The 22,423-nt window shown below is 40.9% G+C and overlaps 1 protein-coding gene across 3 annotated transcripts in view; it reads right to left on the reverse strand.

The window, feature by feature from the left end:
• Window positions 1-22,423, reverse strand: part of HAPLN1 (hyaluronan and proteoglycan link protein 1) — a 66,930-nt gene that overhangs the window by 27,870 nt on the left and 16,637 nt on the right. For 2 of the 3 annotated variants that reach the window (XM_014960488.1, XM_014960490.1), the window contains exon 2: window positions 5,201-5,326. In XM_014960488.1, the coding sequence (XP_014815974.1) occupies window positions 5,201-5,300 (100 nt within the window). In that variant the 5' untranslated portion in view covers window positions 5,301-5,326. Of the gene's footprint in view, window positions 1-5,200; window positions 5,327-6,623; window positions 6,745-22,423 lie in introns of those variants that run through there. The other variant, XM_014960489.1, reaches the window with a different exon arrangement.

A 22,423-nucleotide genomic window follows, 5' to 3' on the forward strand; every position in this document is an offset into this window, starting at 1 on the left:
TTTTTTTTTTTTTTTTTTAATAATAGGACATCTGTCATTCCACATTGATATACTTCTTGGTTGGCATAAATATATCTGCTCAGATTTCTTGATAGGCAAATGGGTGTATCCTTGCATCGGAAAGGTAAAGAATTGTTGTGTAACCTAAACTCACTTATATGCAAGGGAGAGCTAAAAATGTAGAAGTTGGCCCGTTTCAAACGAAAATTTGTATTCTTTTCTCTGGCCTTTCTTGTTGTATTTCTAATACTTGAACAAAGTGGAAGCCTATGTTAAGGCTCCTTCCACCTCTAAGTAATTAACTTAGCAATTAAGGTAATGACCCAGTAAACTTCGTTTCTTTTGCAGAACAGCTACACACATAAGAATGCTCTTATCTCTTAAGGGTACTCTGCCTCTTTGAATAATTGGTCAGCAACTAGAACTATGAATAGATGAGAGAGATATTCAAAGCTGAGCACTGAAAACAATCACCCTCCTCTCTCACAGGTCTCAGAGCCCTACACAGATCTTGACTTCAGAGAAAATCGGAGTCTTTAATTACATTGATGTGCTTGGAGTAGTACTGTTTTCTTGTCGTGGACACTGAAGTGCCTAGGGTATACTTTTGTCCCATTTTCACATTCATCAGATGATTTTATTTAATATTATGACTTCTTCTAAACAGTGAAACTGGTATCCTGTAAGGCACATGCAGTTTACTGGGGTGGGAGGGTGAGTGGCACAGGACACCTCAGTCAAATATAGTTCTCTTGTTTGCCTTTGTCCACAAAAGTTAAACTGGAATGACTTTTGTATGCAGACAAACTACCAGAGAGGAAGGTGATATGGTCAAGCAGTCTGGGATAATAGAGCAGCCTGACCAAAACCATGAAATCCACTACAGGCTTCAGGAAAGGAAATAAAGTCACTGAAGAGATGAAATGCAGCTTTAGGTATCTCATAAATGTTGTTCATAAATATTGGAATAAAACCAAAGAATAAAAGATATAAACAAAAGAAGTGGGCCAGAGGAAAGAAGCAGACAGGAATACTGGTAAAGGTAAGGGGTAAAACTGTCTAGCAGATGAGAAATTTGACTGAGGTCCAGTTTCACTTTATTAACCAACAAGGGGACAACCAGGAACTAGAGCTGACAGTGACAGCGGGAACAGAGATATTCATGAAACCAGTGGCTCGTTTCTAAGGAAAATTGAAAGATTTAAGAGAGAACATGATAATTATGCCTACTGCAGTGTTGAAGACATTGGCAAGTGTTTAGTAAAGGTAAAGAAATCCACAGTTTCAAGGCAGATGGCATCTGAAAGACAGAGTTCTGTGTTCCCAAAAAGCAATGACTTGTCAGTATAATCAGAAAACAATACAATTTATGAAACACTGCTTTGGGTAGCAAATTCTAAGTGTGAGAGAGATGGCAAGAGTTTTTATACTAATGGAGGGGCAGCAAAGTGGGATAATTAGATCTTCTGGTTCTTGACACAGTAGTGAAGGGAGTCAGAAGCACTCTGAAATAGCTGTCAGACCATAATGTAGTATTAATAGGTGACTGCTCTTTAGTAAGACTAAATGAAAGATAAAGGTGATGAGGTGGCACTCTATATTAGTGCTATTACAGGTTGTGAAGAAATAAGAAATGATAGTGAGGACAAAATGGAGCAGATCAAAAGCGTGTCAGGAAGGACTGTAAAAGGTCTTAGTGCAGCAGTGAAAAAAGTCTTTTAAACAGGCACAGGCTCATTTTGGAGTATTGAGTCACTACATATGTAGATAAAGGTGGAAGACAATAGAGAAATGACCCGAGAGTTATATTAACAAATCCTCTCCATTTAATAATGTTGGGTTTGATGTTCTGAAAGTATGATGTTGTTTAACAAGTATGTGAGTGTATTGATATGAAATGAAACATAAAGATGAAAGCTGAACTCAGAAACTGTAGCCTGTTCAAAGAAAAGGGGAGAAAACTCCCAGCCTTAAGTACTGATGTTACTACTTTCACGTGCTGTGGCAAAACTGATGGCAGAGATATTAGCTCATCTGTCACTTTAAGAATGGTACCAGGCATTTCTGGACAACAGCAAAATAAAAAATATATGTGAGGAAAGTAATTTAACTATTAACAGGCCACTCAGTCTGACCTCAACAGTATACAGGACCTTAGAATAATTTTTGAAGAACATAACTAGAGTAAGTCACTAGAAAGAGGGATAAAATGCAGTCAATACTTACCAAAGGGTGTCAGGCTAATTTGATAACAATGATCTAATAGAAATAAATGTATAAGGCCAGGGAAAAGTGATGTATCGATTGCTTGGAGATCTGGGAAGCCAGTGATATAGGAAATATAGGAAATTAGGATGGAGAAAATAGACAGGTGTTATGGCAGAAACTTTGCTAACTGTCTAAGAACGAGATACAGAGGAAACTGCAATTGCTTGAACTGAAGCATAAATGATTATCCTAGAAAAAGGCCAGTAAACTCTCTCCACTATAATTTTCAAGACTCTAATATTTCCACTAATTTTACCTTATAAAGTAAAGGTGACTATTGAATTAATAAAATTTTCACATGGCATCACTGAAGGGAGGGGAATGGACGTTTATAATGTTTGAAGACAGAAGGATGGAAAAAGTATAATAACCTTTGCTACTGAATGCATAATCTAGATTTTTTTAAGGCCTAGTCTGAAGAATTACTCATATAAACCTTGTACTTGTTAATTGCAAGTGAGAATGAGGGAGAATGACTCCTAAATATTGTCTAGACTATTGATCAGCACTGCAACATGGCTGGGAAGAGTACAGATTTGATCCAAATTCTGAAAAACAAAGTACTGTGAGCTGGGAAAAAAAAAAAAAATTACAAATGCCAGCTTAAGATCTTATCTGGAATAAAATTCTGGTTGGGCACACTCAGGAAGTATGAAATCAAACAAGAACAAGCGTAGGGATGGACCTGATCATCAGGCAACTTGAGGTTATAGACTCAGAGGAGAATTTAAAAAAGTTTACTCAAATGACAGCTGTGAGGACATGGTGTTATTAATGTTTTAAAGTGAATAACAAAGAAGAAAAATTGTTATTTGAAGCTAAGGAACAACACTGGGAGAAGCATGAGACAATACAGTGGCTCCGAATAAACATGGAGAATTAGGAGAGTGTTTTTCATGTCAGAAAACTACCTTGTAGTAATGAGATCTGAAACTCAGCTTTTTTAAAAAGGAAACTAAACCTAGAAGAGGTTACATGATGTAAAAAAGGCAACAGAAGACGGATTAGTTCATTGCCTCAGGAGATCCCTTGCAGCTCTGTCTTCTTGACTACACAACATCTATCCACACCTTTTGTAATTCCAAGGCATTCCAAAGCACGAAATCCAGGAGGAGTTCAGCTACACATCTCTTATTTCAGCTGTGGAGGGGGATGCTACACTCCTTAATGCAATATAAAATACCTTTTGTATGAAGCTATAACACATGTGTTGCACAAGCCTCCCTGATTTCCAGCTTGTTTCCAGGTGTAGATCATCTTATGTGTTTACGCAGCATCGGGCAGAGCAGAACCCCAAGCCTGATGGGATTCCACAATGCAGAGAGGAATGAAAGAAATTAATAGCAAAAATACCAAGTTTTGAACAGTTTTATTCTTTTTGATTTGTGGTCTGTGCATTGCGGAGCCTGAATCAGCTGATGTACAAAGCTCATGGCAGAGCTCAGTTTTAAGCTTTAACAGCTATCCTTGAAGGAATAAAGTCCTGAGGTTCAGAGGAGTTTTCATGGGTAGGGAGAATTGTCCATCTTGAAACTTTTATCACTTTAGACTATTTAGCACTTGCAGGCTGCACTGTACACGTGCTGAAGCGACAGATATGACTTGCAAATTAGACTAAAGTGCTGACCAAGCAAGTTTAACATACACCGATTAAGGGAAATTAATTTCATTTTGGTTTAATTATTTCCAGCAATTTAATCTTCCAAAAAGATAAATAAATTTCAGAGTTAAGAAACTGCATTATACAAGGAAAGGCAAACTGTGTGTTTATTACACATTGGTGTCAATTATGAAATTTACCCTGGGGAGTGAATGTCCATCTTCTCAAACAATGAGATATAACATTTTGATGTTATATGATGACATATATCATTTTGATATAACACATTCATTTGACCTTCATCCTGTGAGTTTCCTTAGAGTGAAACCAGCTAGCTGTCATTCTCTGTTTGACCTTGACAATCCCAGTGCCTGTTTTCAAAGGTGCAGGGTACCTTTAACTTCTGTGACTTTCCCGTGAACTTCTGAATGTTCAAGCTTCCTCAGTAACCTGCCCTAACTTGGTAATTCATATTTACACAAACACTCAAACAACACAATTTGCCAGCTGTTGAGAGAAAGGAATCAAAGCTGAAAAAGGGAGAGAGAGAGGGCAATAATGCTGCGTTTCTTAACTTCGCAAGATTAATTTTAGCCAGCCTCAAGAAACATGTAAATGAAATCAGGAAACCCCCTGTTAGTTCTGCCTGTCCTTACTGCATAAATCCCCTGTTTTTTCTTGACCCTCAATGACTGAAGCCCGGGCTGAAAAAACAGCTGCATTGTACTGCAGACTGAAATCCTCCTACAGCTATCAGCTCTGGGATTCAAACACGAACCAAACAGGATTATGCAGAAGGGCAGTATAACACTTAGTGTGAATTAAAGGTATGAGGAAAGACACATTTCTTTTGGGGTAAGCTACTTTTTTTTTTTTTTTTCAATAGTTTAAATAGCCTAATTATTATCTCAGATGTGCTGAGCCTTTTTAAATACTAAACAGCAATAATGTTCTGTAACGTGAAGAACTATGTATGACCGTCTTCTTAAAATCAAATATATTCCACAATAAACTAAAGGTATTTCAACCCATTGCAGTTGCTTATTACTTTAGGATGCATGCTCTTTATCTTAAATCATGCTGTACATTACTCACTAATCTTTGCAAGGTTGTGACTAAGTGCTATTAAACAGTGCAATTTTATTTTTTTTAAATTTTTTTACTTTCTTTAGGAGTAATAATAATGTATCAGAACCAGAAAAGGGTTGTCACCTGTAATAATAGTATTTAAAAGGCAGTGCAGCAGAATAAACAACTAAGGATTATTAAGCACATTATTCTGTTTCCCTCAGCAATCTAAAGATACTGGTATTTTCTCACGTATTTCCTTACCTTGAATGTGAATAATTCTTTCATGCTCCAGACTTGAGTTGTCAGGGTGAGGTTCAGCCCAGCAGGCAGAAATCAGCACCAGAAAAAGTAGACTCTTCATCTTTACAGTCAAAAGAATCTTCTTCACTGTAAGGGCACCACATACAAAGAGGCTTGTGAATTTTTTGAGACCTTTACAGTGTTGCACTGCACAACTTGTTACAGCAATGATCTTATGATGGACCTACAATATATTTAACTTACTCAGCTGAAAAAGTTAGAGCAGATACTCATTTTTAGGCATGGAGAGTGGACCTTTTTATCATGGACTTTCAAGAAATGAAACTGGCAAGCCCTATTCAGCTCTGTCTATGCAGAAATACAACATGAAATAATAAAAGCACACACACAATTATCCAGAAAACAAACTCCTTGCAAGACCAGACTCCTTGCAAGCAATACCTGTGTTTCAAAAACTGTTCTAGTGTACTTTTGCTTTTCCAGCCCTACTCTAGATCTAGTCTGTAAATGCAGTTAAAACAATCAAAGCTATCACTGTGTCTATATCCACTGCATGATGCAATCTACTGGTGATAGATTTTCAAGATTAAAACAATATTCTCATAGGTTTTGGCATTTCAGTCAAGACTGCAAGTTAGCTTAGCAGTCAGGGTGGTAAGTTTGCTTGAGCTAAGCAGTAAGGATGACAAAACAGTTCTCAGGCTGACTAGAAAGATCTATTTTATTTCAGATCCACTTACCATTTTAAAAGATGCCTAAATACACACTGAAATGTTCGAAACCATGCACAAAGTAGGTTAGAGTTGTATATGCTACCACTGCAGCTGCCCTGATTGATTTTTCATTCATTTCTACCTAGAATGCTGACGCACTAACTTAGTGTGCCAGGTAGGGTCTCTGCAGTCAGCAGAGCTAAGCGCTGCAGGGAAAATCTCTGCCAGCCTCTGAGTAGTAATTAGGCAAATGAAGACCTGAAATAGAAAAGGAAGCATAAAATACAAGAGGCTTTATGTAGAGGGTTCAGGCTGCTGTGTGTTTTATAGATATAATTTTTATGACCCTGATTTCTTGCAATAAAAGATAGCTATTTCCCAACTTTGTCTTTCAAGAGACTAGGATTTTGTCCCCAGTCACCAAACAGTGGCAGCATTATTAATGAGCTTTCTCCCTAATGGAGAAAGAAAATTATTTTTTCCCCTTTTTTCTCTATCAGAGCTAGAAACACATCAAAGTTACAGGGTACATTTGGTCAGAACCAGGGTCAAGGTCCAAGCTTTGCAAACAGTCTTTGTCCCCAGATAGACTCAAACACCTATGTGTTTCAAGTCTAAATCCAAATATTGTAATCCTAACCAACCTCTGCTACAGAATGAAATGCAGAAATGCCATTTCTTTTTCAGAACAGAACATGCACGTTACTTGCCTGCCCTTCCATTTCTTCCAAGCGAGTTTGGGTAGGAGTTCAGAGGCAACTCAGCATCCTTTACTCCTTACTGTGGAGTGTCTAGAGGTAGGACAAGTGCTCGCCGCACGCTATTTTCCAGGTGGTCCCTGCTCAGTAACTCAAGACTCTCCGGCCACTCCCTCTTTTCCTGGAAAGCTTGGCAGACTGATGACCTCCATTCCTGAGAGCAAGGACAGATGTGGCTCCCTCTAGAGCACATCAGCCCCAGCCTGGGCCCACCAGAGGGGTCACAGGGGGGCAGCCGGGTGTTCTTGCTGCACAAGGGGATAGAGAGAAGAGCAGGGTGCACTGGTTGTAAAACCACACTGCTCCTTCTCCCTCACAAACCCCAGTCCAGGCACCCTGTGCATTTCCTCTAAGAGGGAAAAACGCTTCAGGTTTGGGGTTTGGGTTTTTTTTGGCTGCTGACTAACTGACAATTCTTTTTTGTACTGGTGGGGGAGGGTGTTATTGATTTAGAAATTGTTTAGCACAGAAGCTTTGATTTTGAAGGCAGAGTTTATGGGGGTATTCCCACTTCAGCTTGCAGCTTGGTGCCTACACTGGGTGCAAAAGCTCCTGGGCTCAGTGAGTGGGGGTAAAGCCCACAGGGGCTCTACAGACCTGCTCTGGGAGTGCCTGAGCAAAATTAACACTTTGTCTCTACCTCTTGCCACAAACCTGCTCTTTTCCGTGGCACTAGTGAAAAGAAACAACCACACAACAAGATGGCAGGTAGTACTACCATCCCCCTCCCTAACTCTGGGACTGGGGTCCCATTGTGGGATAAGAAAGATTTACATTCTGGTTACATGGATGGAGAACTCCACCCATGCCCTTCTTCCTTGTCAAGGTCACCCTAATATGATGGTGGAAAGTCCACGTGGCATCATCAGGTGATGATTACCAGAAATAAACAGCCTCAGGATTAGCACTGAGTGGGCAGGATACACCTTTTAGAGATATTTGCCTGGACTACCAGCTGCACCCAGGAAACTGAGGAAACTCTATCACGTTTGCCTGGACTACCAGGCAAACATCATGTCACTGTATAGAGTTTGTGTGGTAGTATCACACAAGCAGGATGAGAGGCAGGTCAACAACGGACTGGTGAGATCCACTCTTCCTTTTCCCCAGGTTCCTGGATGCAGCCAAACACCTGGTCTGGTGGGAGGTGTCCCTGCCCAGGGCAGGGGAGTTGGGACCAGAAGATCTTTAAGGTCCCTTCCAGCCTAAACCATTTTGTGATTTCATATGTCACTTGCCACAGAGTTGGTACAAAATCAACATTAAGGCTACAGATCCGCAAGTTTTTTGGAGGGGTATAACCAAGTTGGTGGTACTTTAGCCTTGTTAATAGGCAAATTTTATAGTGGCTGGGTTTCTGGTTTTCCCTAATTCCCACAGACAGAAAGGGCAGCCTGAAGTGTTCATTCTGCATGTAAAAGCACACACACAAATAGCACGTGTGTGCATGTCTGTGCTTTATTTACTCTGGTGATGTTCATCTGCACTGCTAAGGTGTGTTTGTCAGACTGCACAAAACTAGCAAGAACTTAAAAACTATTTCCCAGGGGACCAAACGTCTGGTCAACATTTCAGAAAATGTATGCATCGTGTACCTTTGCTTAACTCACCAGACCCTTCATACTCGAGGTCAATCAACTGAGAGCAGTTTCTTCTGGGCGGAAGCATCCCATTGGGGGCCATTTCAACCCTCCAATTAAGCCTGAGCAGCTTTAAGGCTGCTCCCTTTTATTGCCATGTACAGTGGCAACTGAGAAAGTTTGGGTATCTGAAGTCAGGAAGGAATGCCCTGATCCTGCACCACTCTCCTCCTGGGATTCCCCAAGATGGGATCTCTGGCACCGAGCCAGAGCAGCACAAAGCAACATTACCAGGCCAAGAACCTGACCCCTGGGGTTTTGTAGGTTATCCAAAAAAGCATTTGGCCAGAGAAATTCACATCCTCAGCTCTAGCCAAAGCAATAGAAGGCAGACTCCATCCCTGCAGCAGCCTAGCAGACCTCAGGGGAGACATGATAGGTGTGGATGTTTTCATATTAAAATTAATAAAATCTTGGCTAGGAGACAGTGAATTTTCAGTAAGAAATGGTAATGATTAGTCATACTCAAGAAATTCGCACTGGTTTCAATTACTGCAGTTTATGAATTCGCTATCTCCCTAGACAGGGACACAAAGAAACTGAGGAGTAGTTTTTAAAGGGAGACGTCAAGGCTCAGGGAAGTGGTCAAGGTTACTGTACATTCAGTTTTTAAATTCTCAAGAACTGCTCGTTCTTAGCTACAATTTGAAATTCTGATAGTAATCACCGGTTTTTTTTCATACTTACCCAGCCATAATTCATCTACTCCTGGCAAATCTAAAAGGCTATAAAGCACCAGTGTTTGTATTTTAATATAATATTCTGCAAATTAACAGAATGCTTTCAAGTAATTCAACTGCATAAGTAACAGACACTTCTCTGAAGAACTGAGTACTGGAAAATACTGTTATATACCAACCTCTATTTTAATAAAATAATTCTTATTTACTACTGCAACTACTTTCTGGCTACAGAACATGAGAGCATCCACTGTGTGAGGACAAAGTCCACCTAGCTCAGTATCATCCTTCTGACAATAGTTAAAAGCCTGGGGAATGCCTTTGTTCACAGAAATTAATTTTTTTCTTATATTAAGTCATGATGATGCCCTATATCAAATGCTTGTTTCCTTAAGAGACCTGTGGAAGCCCAAACTTGCAATGGCTCAAGAGCATATGGTAATACAACCACCATCTCCTGTGATCCAGCCGGTGACACTGTCATCCTAGTGAGATGGGTGCTTGAACTAGATTTTACCTAACTCATGCAAAATCTGGCTGCTTTTGTAGAACCATCCCTGCTGCTTTGGATCTTGCAGGTTTGTGATTCCCTCACAGTTACCCAGGTATCCACAGGACCTGAGGAGAAGAGGGTATTGCAGCAACATGTTATGCCACCTTCTCATGTGTGTAATTTCACAATTCAAAGAAGGCTGGGGAGAGCAGATATCTGTGGAAGAAGGAGATGAGGCACCAGTGCACAGGGACAGAGAGAAAACCAAATTCCTAGGGTAGACACAGGGGACTTCTTCATAAAATGCTCTGTCTTTCTGTGAAGTTTCCTATTTTTAATACAGTGAGACCCAGCAAGTAAATGCAGAAATCAATAATGTCTAAAAAGGGTAACAGAATCAGTAAAATCAGTCTCAATAACTTAGGACTGAAATAGCCCCCAAAACTGTGGACTATTGGCATCTGTGTACAACCCTAATATGTAATTTAAGCATTTAAAAGTCCCTTCTCTGTGGAGCTCTATGTTACCTTGGAATTGGCGCTAAGCACTAGCGAGATACCTATAAATGACACAAAATTTATGTATTTTCAGGGGCAGGGTGTCAGCTGCAGTAACTAAGTCTCTCATCCTTATACGCTGTTGGTAGATCACAGAATAGGATGGAGACTAGTCTAGACAGTACTGACACACTCTTTTCGATAACCTTTCCCAAAACAGGGAATTTGGAGCAGAATACTTCAATCCAGCTGATTAGACAGGATTCTGGTGTCAAAAGACTGTCCCAAGTCTCCTAAAGATCATATCTTTTATATATATATGTATATAGACACCTAGGCTTAGGCAACTGAGTCAAGCCATAAGGATGGGCTTCAGCTCCAGATTGTGGACACCTAAACTATTGTGTCTGTGTGGAAAATGTTTACATTTCACTTAGGAGTCCAAGCCGTTACAGTCAGTTTACACCCAGCCAGTGTGGTCAGTGGAAGGATGATGTGGGTTTAGTTGATGTAGGATGCCTCTTCTCTATCCTCTTTTGTCTTTGAATAACTTCCTCTATCTGCAGCGTGGCCTCTCTGGAGAAGTGGGAACAGTGGGCTTGAATATGTGGGCTGACATGGAAGGAATACTGTGCACAGCCTCTTTGGATGAGTGGTCTAAATGGGCTGTTTTGCAATCAAGGTACAAACTTTATTTTACAAAATTCATTTAGTCAAGGACTCATTACTCAAGACAAAAGGGTCAGCATTGGACAGAGGAGCCTGAAGTGCAGATCTGACTCAGGGGCTCCTTACAAGTGGCAATTCAGAGTCCTTCTTGCAATTAGCATTTCTGCTGGCTAGCTCTAGGCAGCTTCCCACTCAGCATGGTAAACAACATTTTAAGAAAAATACTCATCTCTCTATTGACTGCAGAAGGAGGGTAAGTGTTCTGACTCATCCTGGGAGCACTGACACACTCCTTTTAGATGTCCTGATGCCAAAAGTGGGCATCTAAAGTAGGCAATGGCAAAGTCACCCTTAGTCATGAAGGGCACCTAGCTTCTTAAAAGTATTACAACCTTCTTCAACGACCTTCCACTCTCCAAAGGCAATGGTAAAATACTCAATTCCAGCTACTGACTTCAGGTCTCAGTTAATAAAATCAAATGAAAATCCACTTCTTGCCCTGATATGCCCTTACACCACCTACTCTTGATTTTACTTTTCAGTTATTTTGCTAAGAAGACAGGTTCCTCTAAGTGAAGAAAGCCCCCCAGGCTGATGGAATTAAGGCAAGCCAGATTCAGCAGACTGCTCCCCAAGCTAAATTGTTCCCACAAAGGAAATTTTGCTGATACCATGGCAAAAAAGGACAGAACAATTGCTGGCATAAGAATAATAATAACGTTTACATGCTCTATTAGAATGACTTAGAGCAAGCTTTCCAAGACCTCCTCCCAAGCTACTTCATTAGTTAAAGCAATTTGGAAATTTGTGAGACTGTGTGAGTCTTGGGGCCATCTAAAGTGCCAGACGGTCAATGTCTGGAGAACAGGTTGTCATAGTAGTTCCTTAACCATAGGCAGAACAGTTCAGTGGAAAAGCAGCATGACCATTCAAAGACATCTGGAATCCCCTGGAGCCTATTAGTTCCCTGGGAAGAATGCTGATAAATTGCTTGCAGGGAGAAAGAAAATATCTTTACAGTCTTTGAAGTCTTTGCCTTGTGTTAGATATGAAATTTATTCCAGATACACAAGGTAACAATGGTAACAATACTTTTGACATTATTCATAGAGTATAGCCAAGGTCATGTGAACTATCTTTATGACTAGAAGACTATCTTCATGACTAGAAAATTTGGTAGTCTAGGTTTAATGCAAACACAGATAAGGCAATTGTGCTGCAGTTAAGTCCTATCATTGATGGAATACTGGTCATGCAGTGCTTTCAGTAGTTTTCTTTCTTGTTCTTTATAATGGACTACATAAATATCCCTTTAGGAATATGGATGTTTTTGCTTGAAGTATGGTAATCTTCTTTGATAACAGTGTTATGCCATAGAAGGGTAATTCTGCTTTTTGCTTTGTAAAGCGTATTCACTTGTTTGCAATCCCTTCCATTACAGAAAGTACCTACTGCAATCTCCACACATCTGCAACTTTCAAAGAATTCTTGCAATCCAGTTAGAGAGCTGGCTCTCCAGCCAGATTGTGCTTATAATTCTGACATCTTTTTCATCAAAAAGCCTCTTTCAGCTTTGAAAAAGCAAGCCTGGAGGTCACTGGAGGTCAGGAAGAGAACTTGATCTCTCTCCCTCATTTTTCTTGCCTCTTGGTCATATTTAAGAAGCTAGCTTTTCATCAGACCCCCATGTTTTCTCCAGGTCCCCTCCTATTACTTACCTTTCTTCAAGGTGCTTTCATGGTTCCAGCTATACTGCCCGGTTGCCTGCATAACTTCTGCAAGGCCATTTACTTTGGGAAGTTCCACCAGAGTTTTTTCAGCATCACTAACCTTCACCCTTTGGATGCTTCCAGTTCTGCCAGTTCTTTTTTGGATGCTTGGATTTTTACAGGGGCATAAATGACAAGTTTCTAGTGCTCTCTTCCACCATCAAAGGTGAATGAAAGCTAGATGCCTATCATTCTGGATCATTTAAAAAATCCCAAATGGTTCTTACAAACTGTTCTTTGACCAGCTTATAATACTAAACATTATATTTTTAATAATTACTATAACTGCTTTCTTTGGAAATTTGAACTACCTTTCTGTACCGAAACTTGCAGTGCTAGATTTCATGCTTTAAAGTGACTTGTTCAGTACCATCCAAGGACCATTTCTAAGCAGTTGGACAGAATTCTGGGTTGGTTTTTTTTTGTGTACAGTGGAAAGGCAAACAATTTCACTCAAAGCCCATTCAAGTGAGCGGACATTCCGACATGTAACTAATTAGCATTAGATTGGGACATTTGAGTAGGGAGGCCCATTGGTAATACTCAGGTTACTGAGCATCAAAGCAGCACTGGTAGCTGTTGCTTGGCCACTAAGCTCTGCCAGGGACACGACTCATGATGACAAGAAACAAGTTGCCTAAAGTACTGGTCTCATTCCATAGTTTTCTGTGGTGAATGGTTGCTTGTCCATCCTACAACTCATGTCATGTCCCTCCCAGGCATCCTCCTGTACTCTCAGGCAGCTAAAAACTGTTAATGTTTTGATACAGACCTAGAAGATGTACTCACATGACCTAAGTTTTATTCAGTATCCACCAAGCACAAGTGTACACATGGGGAAAAAACTGTTTTTACACATGAAAAACAAAACAAGCTCTAAACACAACACCATTGTTAGGACAAAGAAAAAAAGCAATTTTCCTTTCTGGATACATAGCTAAAAGGTATGAATTCAATAGCAAGTACAAAAATCACATACTGATACTGTAGAAATTCAGTGTCACTGTAGACAGGAGCTTCCTAGATTCATTCCAACTTTCTGATGTCACTCAAGCCAAATGATCTAATCACAACTTAATTCTTACACTTTTTGCTTAGGAAATATTGTGGAAGTTATTGGAATGGTAAAGTTAGCAAATAGTCCATGCAATGATACCACCTTGAGATACGCAGAGAGGCCAGATCCCATCTGTCTCATTTAAGTGAGGTGCAACAGCTCTATTTTGACTGTCCTACATTTAATTCAATAGAGTTCTCATTCCTTTTCCCCGGCTATGCTGATTGTATCAACAACATGGAAATAAAAATTACAAATGTTAACAGTGTCTTCACATCCTTGAAAGACCCCACTATGTGAGAGAACTGATGCACGACGAGATGCATGGAGTGGCAGCCCGGGGCCAGCCTGCTGTAAGGAATTACCAGCAGTATACCATTTTTGGCATGGATTCTGGTGCAAAGCATAAAGCAGGACCCTTTGTCCAGCCAACCGTGAGTGGTTGGCCCTGCCCTACCTCTTTTTTTTTGTGGTCCAAAATTTGCACTCTCTGCACTCGCACTGTCATTGAGAACGACTTTAATAAGCCACTCAGTTTCCTGAAGAAATTATTACAGCGATATAACGCTCTGCGTATTTTTTAAATTGCCTTTACAATTTGGCAGTGCGTGTCCTGTTGAATCACTGCTTCTACGAAGGTAAACACTTTAATTTTACAACAGCACTGTTTTCATCAAACATCTGCTTCTCACTGAAATTATACTAAGATTTCTCTGGGTATTCGGTCACAGCAAATTAGCTGTGGGTGCCGCCAGATCAAAGCCATATGGGGATCACTTGTGAAAGCACGGTTCTTTCAACATTTTTTTAATTGAATTAACCAGCAACCAATGGCAAAACATACTTTCTACTGAGATCAGTTATTCTAAAGAGGAGGAAGGTCTGGAGGTTAGGGCAGGAGTTCAGACTTTGGGGGACACGAGTTCAACTCTGCCCTCTCTGCCCTTCATGTGGGACTGTGGAAGGCGTGGAAGTGGTGGGGAGGATTAGCCTTCGTTATCTTAGCCCAGTGTCTGTGACGTGGTGTAACAGTATTTTCTGTTGGGCAGAGGGTATTGTGGAGGTGAATACATCTACAGTTAGAAGGAGGTCTCACATTGCGACTTATCAGCATCTAGAACAGAAGGGGACTTCTTCAAAAGGGAATGACCTACACACACTACATGCTTTTAGGTCCTGAAGCATGGTGTGATACCTGACCATACGTGCTCTGCAGACAAACATGCAGATGTCTGCTTGTTCCCAGCTTCCCCCTGTTTTTCTTAAATGTCTTTTAATTACAATATCTTAAGCCTGAGAGCACTGGAAAAACACATGAGTCATATGGTTGTTTAGTTAACTTCTTGTTAGTTAAATTCTCTCGAAAAAAGATAACAAACATTTTTAAGATTGTGGAGATTTGTAAGACAATTTATCTACATAAAGGCAGCACTTTCAAACTCTATTGCTAAGCAGTGTCACCTCAGTACTATGCATGCACTTTTTTTTTGTTTGGTTTACAAAACAACAATAGTGGGAATTCAACAAATTCAGACCATGGTCTGAAAGCTACTTTTTCTTTTGAGTCAAAAGAGTGCATTAACCACTCAACTGCTTGCAAAAAAATAAAATTCTTTGTGAATTTACAGCAATGATAACAGAGACTTGCATGCACTGACGTCCTTTGTCAGCCAGATTTGAGAAAGATGCCAAAAATTAGTTTATATTCAAAGGTCCAGGCTCCGCACATCTACCAGTTGCAGATATTGACAAGTAGCGATGGCAGTTCTGCACTTTGACCTAAGTAAGTTAACAGTAACACTAGAAAGGAACGGGAAAGTAATGCATTGGATTCAAGAGAAACAGATAATAATTTGAAAAATAAACTTGCAAACTGAAGAAATCCATCTTGGAGGTTGCATTGTTTCTTTGTGATGAGTGAACAGTAAATGTAGTGCCAGTGAAGGGGAAAAGCTTTGCCCCAGGTAGATCAGACCAGACTAGTTCTGTGTCTGGATAAAAACTTGATCAGATTATGCCATTTGTTTTCCAGGAAAGCATCAAAATATTGTCTGTGACTCAACAGGGGAAATTATTATCAAGGATGGAGAAGGAAGAGACTAGTATAAGGAGGCAAGGACATTCAAAGGCAGCAGATGATTAATTATAGTTGTGCTAAACCCCAAAATTTTGCTACAGGGCATCACTAAATGAGCCCAAAGAACAATCCCAAGACCAGATTTCTTACATGGAGTATTTTAATTAATGAGCTGGCACACCAAGTAGATACACGCTAATTTAATCTGTGGATGAAAAAATGTGGAAGGCGTTGTCTGTATGGAACGGAAACAGTGCATGACATGGAATTAAATGATGGTTAGGTAGATGGCCCCCATATGTGCAGCCATAGAAACTGGAAGTTTTGGCAACAGAGCTGGCAGTGAGCCTTGCGGAGTGGTACTGACCACTTTGTACCACCATCGCCTTGGCAACCTCTTTACCAACTCCATACCACTGGCAACACCTTCAGACATAGTCCCTGCATCCCTGGTCTCATGGGATTAGGAGGCAGTAACTTAAAGGGGGACTCATGCAGACAAGGGTTTATTGGGGCAACCAGAGGAAAGGAAAACTTTTTTTATAAAAGGAGACCAAAAGACCTTGTCTTGGCTAGTCTGGCAAAACACAGCTGAGCAAGGATATAATTGCCCTCTGTAAATATATCACAGAGTAAATGCCAGAGGGGAAAAAAGCGTATTTCAGCTAAAATTCAGTAACAGAACAAGTGGGGCCATAAATAAGTTTAAACTGGAAATTAAATGATTTTTAAGCTGTAGAAAAACATCACAGTCTTCCTAAAGACATTTTTACAGGGCGGAAGGAAACACAGCAAGTTTTAAATCAGAAAGTGCTTGTTCTGTGAAAAACTGCACGCAATGAAGGGAAACGTGGATAGGAGTGGGTTATGATACAGGATATGTTTTGTTTTTTCTTGTATACCTAACTTTTGGCAAAGTCCTCAATTTAACTAGGCTAATCAATTCCTATTTCAAGCAGTTTTTTTCTTTCCTTTCATGGCAGGTCCAAACTCTTCTGGCTACTGCTCTTATGATCCAATACACTTAGACAGGGCTTCCTATTGCTCCACGTACAGCTACAAACACACTCTCAGTGCTACTCAGCACTGGCAGCAAAATACCTTTCTCATCGCTGCGACTTCTGATGAGAGATATCTCAAAGCAGCTTTTAATATTCTGACTTGGTATCTGACTCTTGTAATTTCCATAGAGTAGACTCTATGCTTTACATAACAACACTGTTGTCCCTGATACGGACCATTAAATATCTGCAAATGAAACGGAGACACATGTGGCTGGCTTAATGGCCTGACTTTTGCAATGCTCAGTCATATGGAAGGTTTGGCTCTGCCCGCTGCAGTGCTTATGTGCAAAACGTGAAGAAGACAGCTCTTATGTTCCAGAAGTATGGTGGGGCAATGCAATCTTGCCACAACGCGTTTCACTTGTGATGCTTTTGAGATTCAGGAGAATGTGAAAAAAAAAAAGGAAAACGTCAGTCCCGTTTCCACTCTGAGCCACTAAGAAGAATGTCTCAGGGTATTAAGTTGAGAAAAGAGAGAATTTCAACACATACTTGTAAATCAAAGACATAATGTGAAAAAGAATACAAGAGCTCCTCCCAACACACTATCATAGTTTAACATCTTCATAAGGAAATAATATAATTGCTTAAGTAAATTTCAGAAAATGTGAACTATAGAATTAACTGAATAATTTGCAACTGTTTGACAAAATCATAATGCAGAACATATAATGGTAAATAAAACTCTTAATTTGTGTAAGCAAAACAGCTTGCAGAGTGTGCAGCTTAGTGCGCTTAGCACAAGAGCAAAAGTACATCATATTTTATATATATTCAGGTCTAGGAAGATGTGCCTGAAGAATCTATACCCAGGAAACACCTTCATTCTGCATTACAAAATTAAGTAACCATATAAGGTCACTGGCTTGAAGTCCAGATGGAGAGCAGTGACAAGTGGTGTCCCTCAAGGGTCCGTGCTGGGACTGATACTGTTTAACATTTTTATCAATCATAGAATCATAGAATCATAGAATCGTCTAGGTTGGAAGAGACAGAGGGATTAAAGGCACCATCAGCAAGTTTGCAGATGACACCAAGCTGTGTGGTGTTGTCAATACACCAGAGGGAGGGGATGTCATCCAGAAGGACCTGGACAGGCTGGAGAGGTGGGCCCAGGTGAACCTCATGAGGTTCAACAAGAGCAGTGCAAGGTTCTGCACCTGGGCTGGAACAATCCTCGCCATCAGTACAGACTGGGGGGTGACTATTAGAAAGCAGCCCTGAGGAAAGGGACTCGGGGGTACTGGACATGAGCTGGACATGAGCAGGCAGTGGGCAGCTGCAGCCCAGAAGGCCAATCGTATCCTGGGCTCCATCAAAAGAAGCGTTGCCAGCAGGTCCAGAGAGGGGATTCTTCCGCTGTACTCTGCTCTGGTGAGACCTCACCCGGAGCACTGTGTGCAGGTCTGGAGCCCTCAACATAGGAAAGACATGGACCTGATGGAGCAGGTCCAGAGGAGGGCCATGAGGATGATCAGGGGGTTGGAGCACCTCTGCTACGAGGACAGGCTGAGGGAGCTGGGGTTGTTCAGCCTGGAGAAGAGGAGGCTCCGGGGAGACCTAATAGCAGCCTTCCAGTACCTGAAGGGGCTACAGGAAGGCTGGGGAGAGCCTGTTTAGAAAGGCCTGCAGTGACAGGACGAGGGGCAATGGCTTTAAGCTGGAGGGGAGCAGATTTAGATTGAAGATTAGGAGAAAGTTCTTCACTGTGAGGGTGGTGGAGCACTGGAACAGGTTGCCCAGGGAGGTGGTTGGGGCCCCATCTCTGGAGATATTCAAGGAGAGGCTCGACGAGGCCCTGGGCAACCTGGTCTAGTTGGGGGTCTCCCTGCTGACTGCGGGGAGGTTGGACTAGATGACCTTTGGAGGTCCCTTCCGGTCTGGGAAATTCTATGATTCGATGATTCTATAAGCATATATTAAGAATGGGTGGAAAGCCACAGACAGCACAGAGTTGAGTTTAGCATACAAAAAGATAGGGGACTGTGAGAACAAAAGCCTAAGGATGGGTTTCAATTTGTTGAGGTATGACATGAAACAGAAGACATTTAAAAAAAAAATAAATGTAATTTTTAATTGAATCATTCTGACATCTATTTTGGCTGCCAGCAATATCTGCTGGCTTTTGGTCAGTCCTTCAGGTAAAGTAAACCTGTGCAGGTTTCAGAAAAAAACCCCCATAGACTCAACAACAGGTATTCTTGACAATATCTGAACTGGGAAACTCAGTTAATAAGGAAATTGTATTGATTTGGATTATGTCAGACAAGGACATATCCTCGCTTAGTCAATAATAAGAATACCTGCAACACTGGTAGGCTGAAAATCCATGGGGTTTCAAAGATACCTAAGCAGGATATCCAGTTTAAATAAATGGCAAACAGGTAGGATTCACCTTCTTTTTGCAAGTGTCACTCAACGAAGTAAATTACAGGGATCAGCATTTCTACAGTCACTCAGAATAAATGCAAGGCTTTTGTTTGTGCCTTAACCTCCTCAGGATTATGCAGGCTGTTTCAGCTTCACAGGCATAATTCCCAGTTCTCAAATAGCAGTTGTCAAGGCTTTGAACACCCTCCAACCAGTGTCACCCGATCCATATCCTCACACCCGAAGTGAAGCTGTGCTTCTGAAGCAGGGTTTGTCACACTGTGAAGGATGGTGGCAATCCAGGAACAGTCATATGCCACAGGTAGGGATCTCTTACAAAGATTGGCAACACAAGCCAGAGGAGGTCTGCACTATTCCTGCCCTTTTTCTTTGGAAAAGAATATATATAAAAATATATAAATATAATATATATATGTAAATATATATAAAATATATTATTTCCCTAAGCAATCACTGCAAGTGATCATTGGACACCGTGCAAGGCTGACTTTTGCCCTCACACAGTGCCCTCATGCTCTTCAGTTACCAAGCCTTCACTGACAATTTCACACCAAGTACCTGTCCTGGAGACTAGAGCGACAAACTGCTTGTGAAGAGAACAGGAAAAATTCCACAAAAAGTTCCAGTCACTACAAATAGGGGTGTTAAAACTGTGGCCTGGGGTGAAGAGCTGAGAAGCAATGGAAACAATGCATTACTCCTCTCCAAAATTGTCTGAGTGAAGACTCCCTGCCACAAAGTGATGTTAGCAAAAGAAGGATTTGTTTCCCCTTTGGTGTGCTAACAGCAGGGGTTGTTGCCATGAGCCTCCACCTCCATTGCCCCACAGGGAAGAGGAGAAAACAGGAGGATCTACTAAGGATAGCCCTGGAAAGTTAGTGTTTCAGCTCATTTCTTCTCAGATACTCCACTGCCTGTACTGTGGAATAATCATAATTTTTCTCCACATCACATGTAACATCACCTACCTTAAGAATTTATCAGACCATGAGAGATCTGTGTCAAGCATGAGCAAGGTTTACCACTTCCTTATCACTTTGAGAAGCCAGGGCTGTGATTTTCAACTAGGACCATAAATTACCAAATAAACTAACTGAGATACTGTCTTCTACTTAAGCCAGCTTTCATCTCAGTGACTCGCAGAAATTTCCCAAGGTACATAAACCGCAGAGCACACAGGGCATGGGTCACTGTTTTAGGGTCTCTCACTTACCAGTACTTTCAATCCTGTAAGGTCAGCTTAGTTTCTTTTCTTTCTCAGAAGCCAAATGCACGGATTCACTTACATCCAAGTGTCAGGGTTCACAGTCTAAATGCCATTCTCCAGGCTGTTTTGCTAGGGCACGGTTTTTAAAGAATCAAATAGCAAGGGTTAAAAAAAAAAGCCCAAACCGCCCAAACCTATCCCTGTGAAGACCTCCATAAACTAACCCTAGCAGAGCTCCACCTCCCAGCCTGAGGGCTGCCAAACAAGAAACTGGGAGCTGTGCTAATCCCTAATTAAATTTAATCTACACTAGGAAAGGTTTGTTGATTTAGCTAGATAGGTAGAGTGATGCTGACGGGTCAGTCCTAATGTAGGCATAGTTATAAGAGGGAAAAAAAGCCTCCAAGAGCATAACTAATAGCAGTTGGTATGCAAGTAAACCCGATTATAGAAAGCCTGGGTTTCTTACCCTTGTGCAACTGCATCAGTGGTACATGATACAGTGGACCAGTGATCCACAGAGCAGCTACAGACCCCGTGTCCTGCTCTCCTGTGCCCATGGCTGCCTTGCAGAAAGCCCATGGATCACAAGCTTGAACAAGCCCAGCCACTTGCCCCTGTTTCGGCCATGACGCCGCAGTAGCTTCTGTCACCGTGACCTGGAGGGCAGATGCTCTCTGAGCCAAAACAGGGAAAAAGCTGAAATCCATCTCAGGGCCCCATTGTACATAAAAAATGCTACACATCCATACGCACCTATTTAGCTATGTGTATATATGTACTTGTATAGGTATATGTATGTGTACATACGCATGGATGACCATTCAAACTTTGGCTGTTAAGCACACTCTGATAAAGCAAGACATGCTTTTAGCTGATGTGATTGCATCAGCTGGTAAGACAAACCAGCATTTAAGAATTTTGTCATCCTCCCTTTAGAGATGTCTGCTTCAGGCAGGAAATTACCAAACACAAAATCTGCAATAAAATAATTTGTCTCTTTTTATAACTCTTGTAGCACCAAGGCACATTATTATCTGCTTTGAAAAAAAGAATGACTACTTAGGCAGTTATTATGGATGTCAGACAGAAAGTGAATACTTATTCACAAATTACTGATGTTCTCTGGGACTGGAAACTCACAGGATGGACCTGAGCAGGTCCCAGTTGCAACTTCCACACCCACCTCTCCTTTATACTTGTGTAATGGTTAATCTGTTTCTAAAATGGGCTACTCACGTACAACAGCTATTTTAACATTCTCACAGGGACTGCACATCCCGGGGAGAAGAGTTTGCAATTTTTGGGGCCATAGCTAGTACTATAGCAAAAAGTAGTAAAGAAAATGTCACTGAAGTTAGCAGATGACTTAAACCACATGGTTTAACTGGCTGACACATGATAATAATCTTATAGAATACCCTTTTGTCTTTTGGCCAATTTGAGGAATGGATATTATTTTAAAAGTACTTTCATGAGCTCAAAATAAAATAATCTGAAAAGCATAAATATAATAAATGAGCTTTTTAATAATCTAGTCTCACTGGAAACACTGTAGATTGTAGAAATCTATTTCTAAAAAATCAGGTCATTGCTCTAATTAAATCTGACATAGACATAAAAGCATGCATATTAAGCCTGCATTTAATGAAGAACAATTTTGCACCTCCAACATGCCACTAAAAGATTACTCTACATAGAATTATTGCCTTTGAACCCTGCTATTTTCATCTGCAATTTACACGACACATCTTTTGAGGTATAGTTATGGATCTGTTTTATATAAATGTAGAGTAAGGACCATTTTCCTTGCACTTCTAGACAAACTTGTGGTATTTAGCTTTGATCTTTGTTGGTGTCAAGATGGAACAATTCCTGCCGTTAGATACCAGAGGCATTTTATTCTCAGGGAGTCACAGTGCCTCAGATGTGCTGCAGGGAAAAACAATTAAAGAAATGTGATACTTTCTCTTCTATGGGAAAGGGAGAGCAATTGCAGCAACAAAATGAGTTTTTTCTTCAAGAGTGTAGGCAAGGAGCTGGGGGAGAGGAGAGGAACACTTTTTGGCCAAGCATCTCATTGAGACGTCAGTTCTAGGTGTGCTTTACATAGGTCACCCAAGGGAAGATAGCTGTTCCTCAGCTGTTGTGCAGCTCTAAAGGCATAAATGCTATATTAAGCAAAGCAGACTGTAGTCTAGACTTTGG

Source organism: Calidris pugnax, unplaced genomic scaffold (genome assembly GCF_001431845.1).
Source record: "Calidris pugnax isolate Ruff unplaced genomic scaffold, ASM143184v1 scaffold326, whole genome shotgun sequence".
In the NCBI taxonomy this organism is placed as follows: Eukaryota; Metazoa; Chordata; class Aves; order Charadriiformes; family Scolopacidae; genus Calidris; species Calidris pugnax.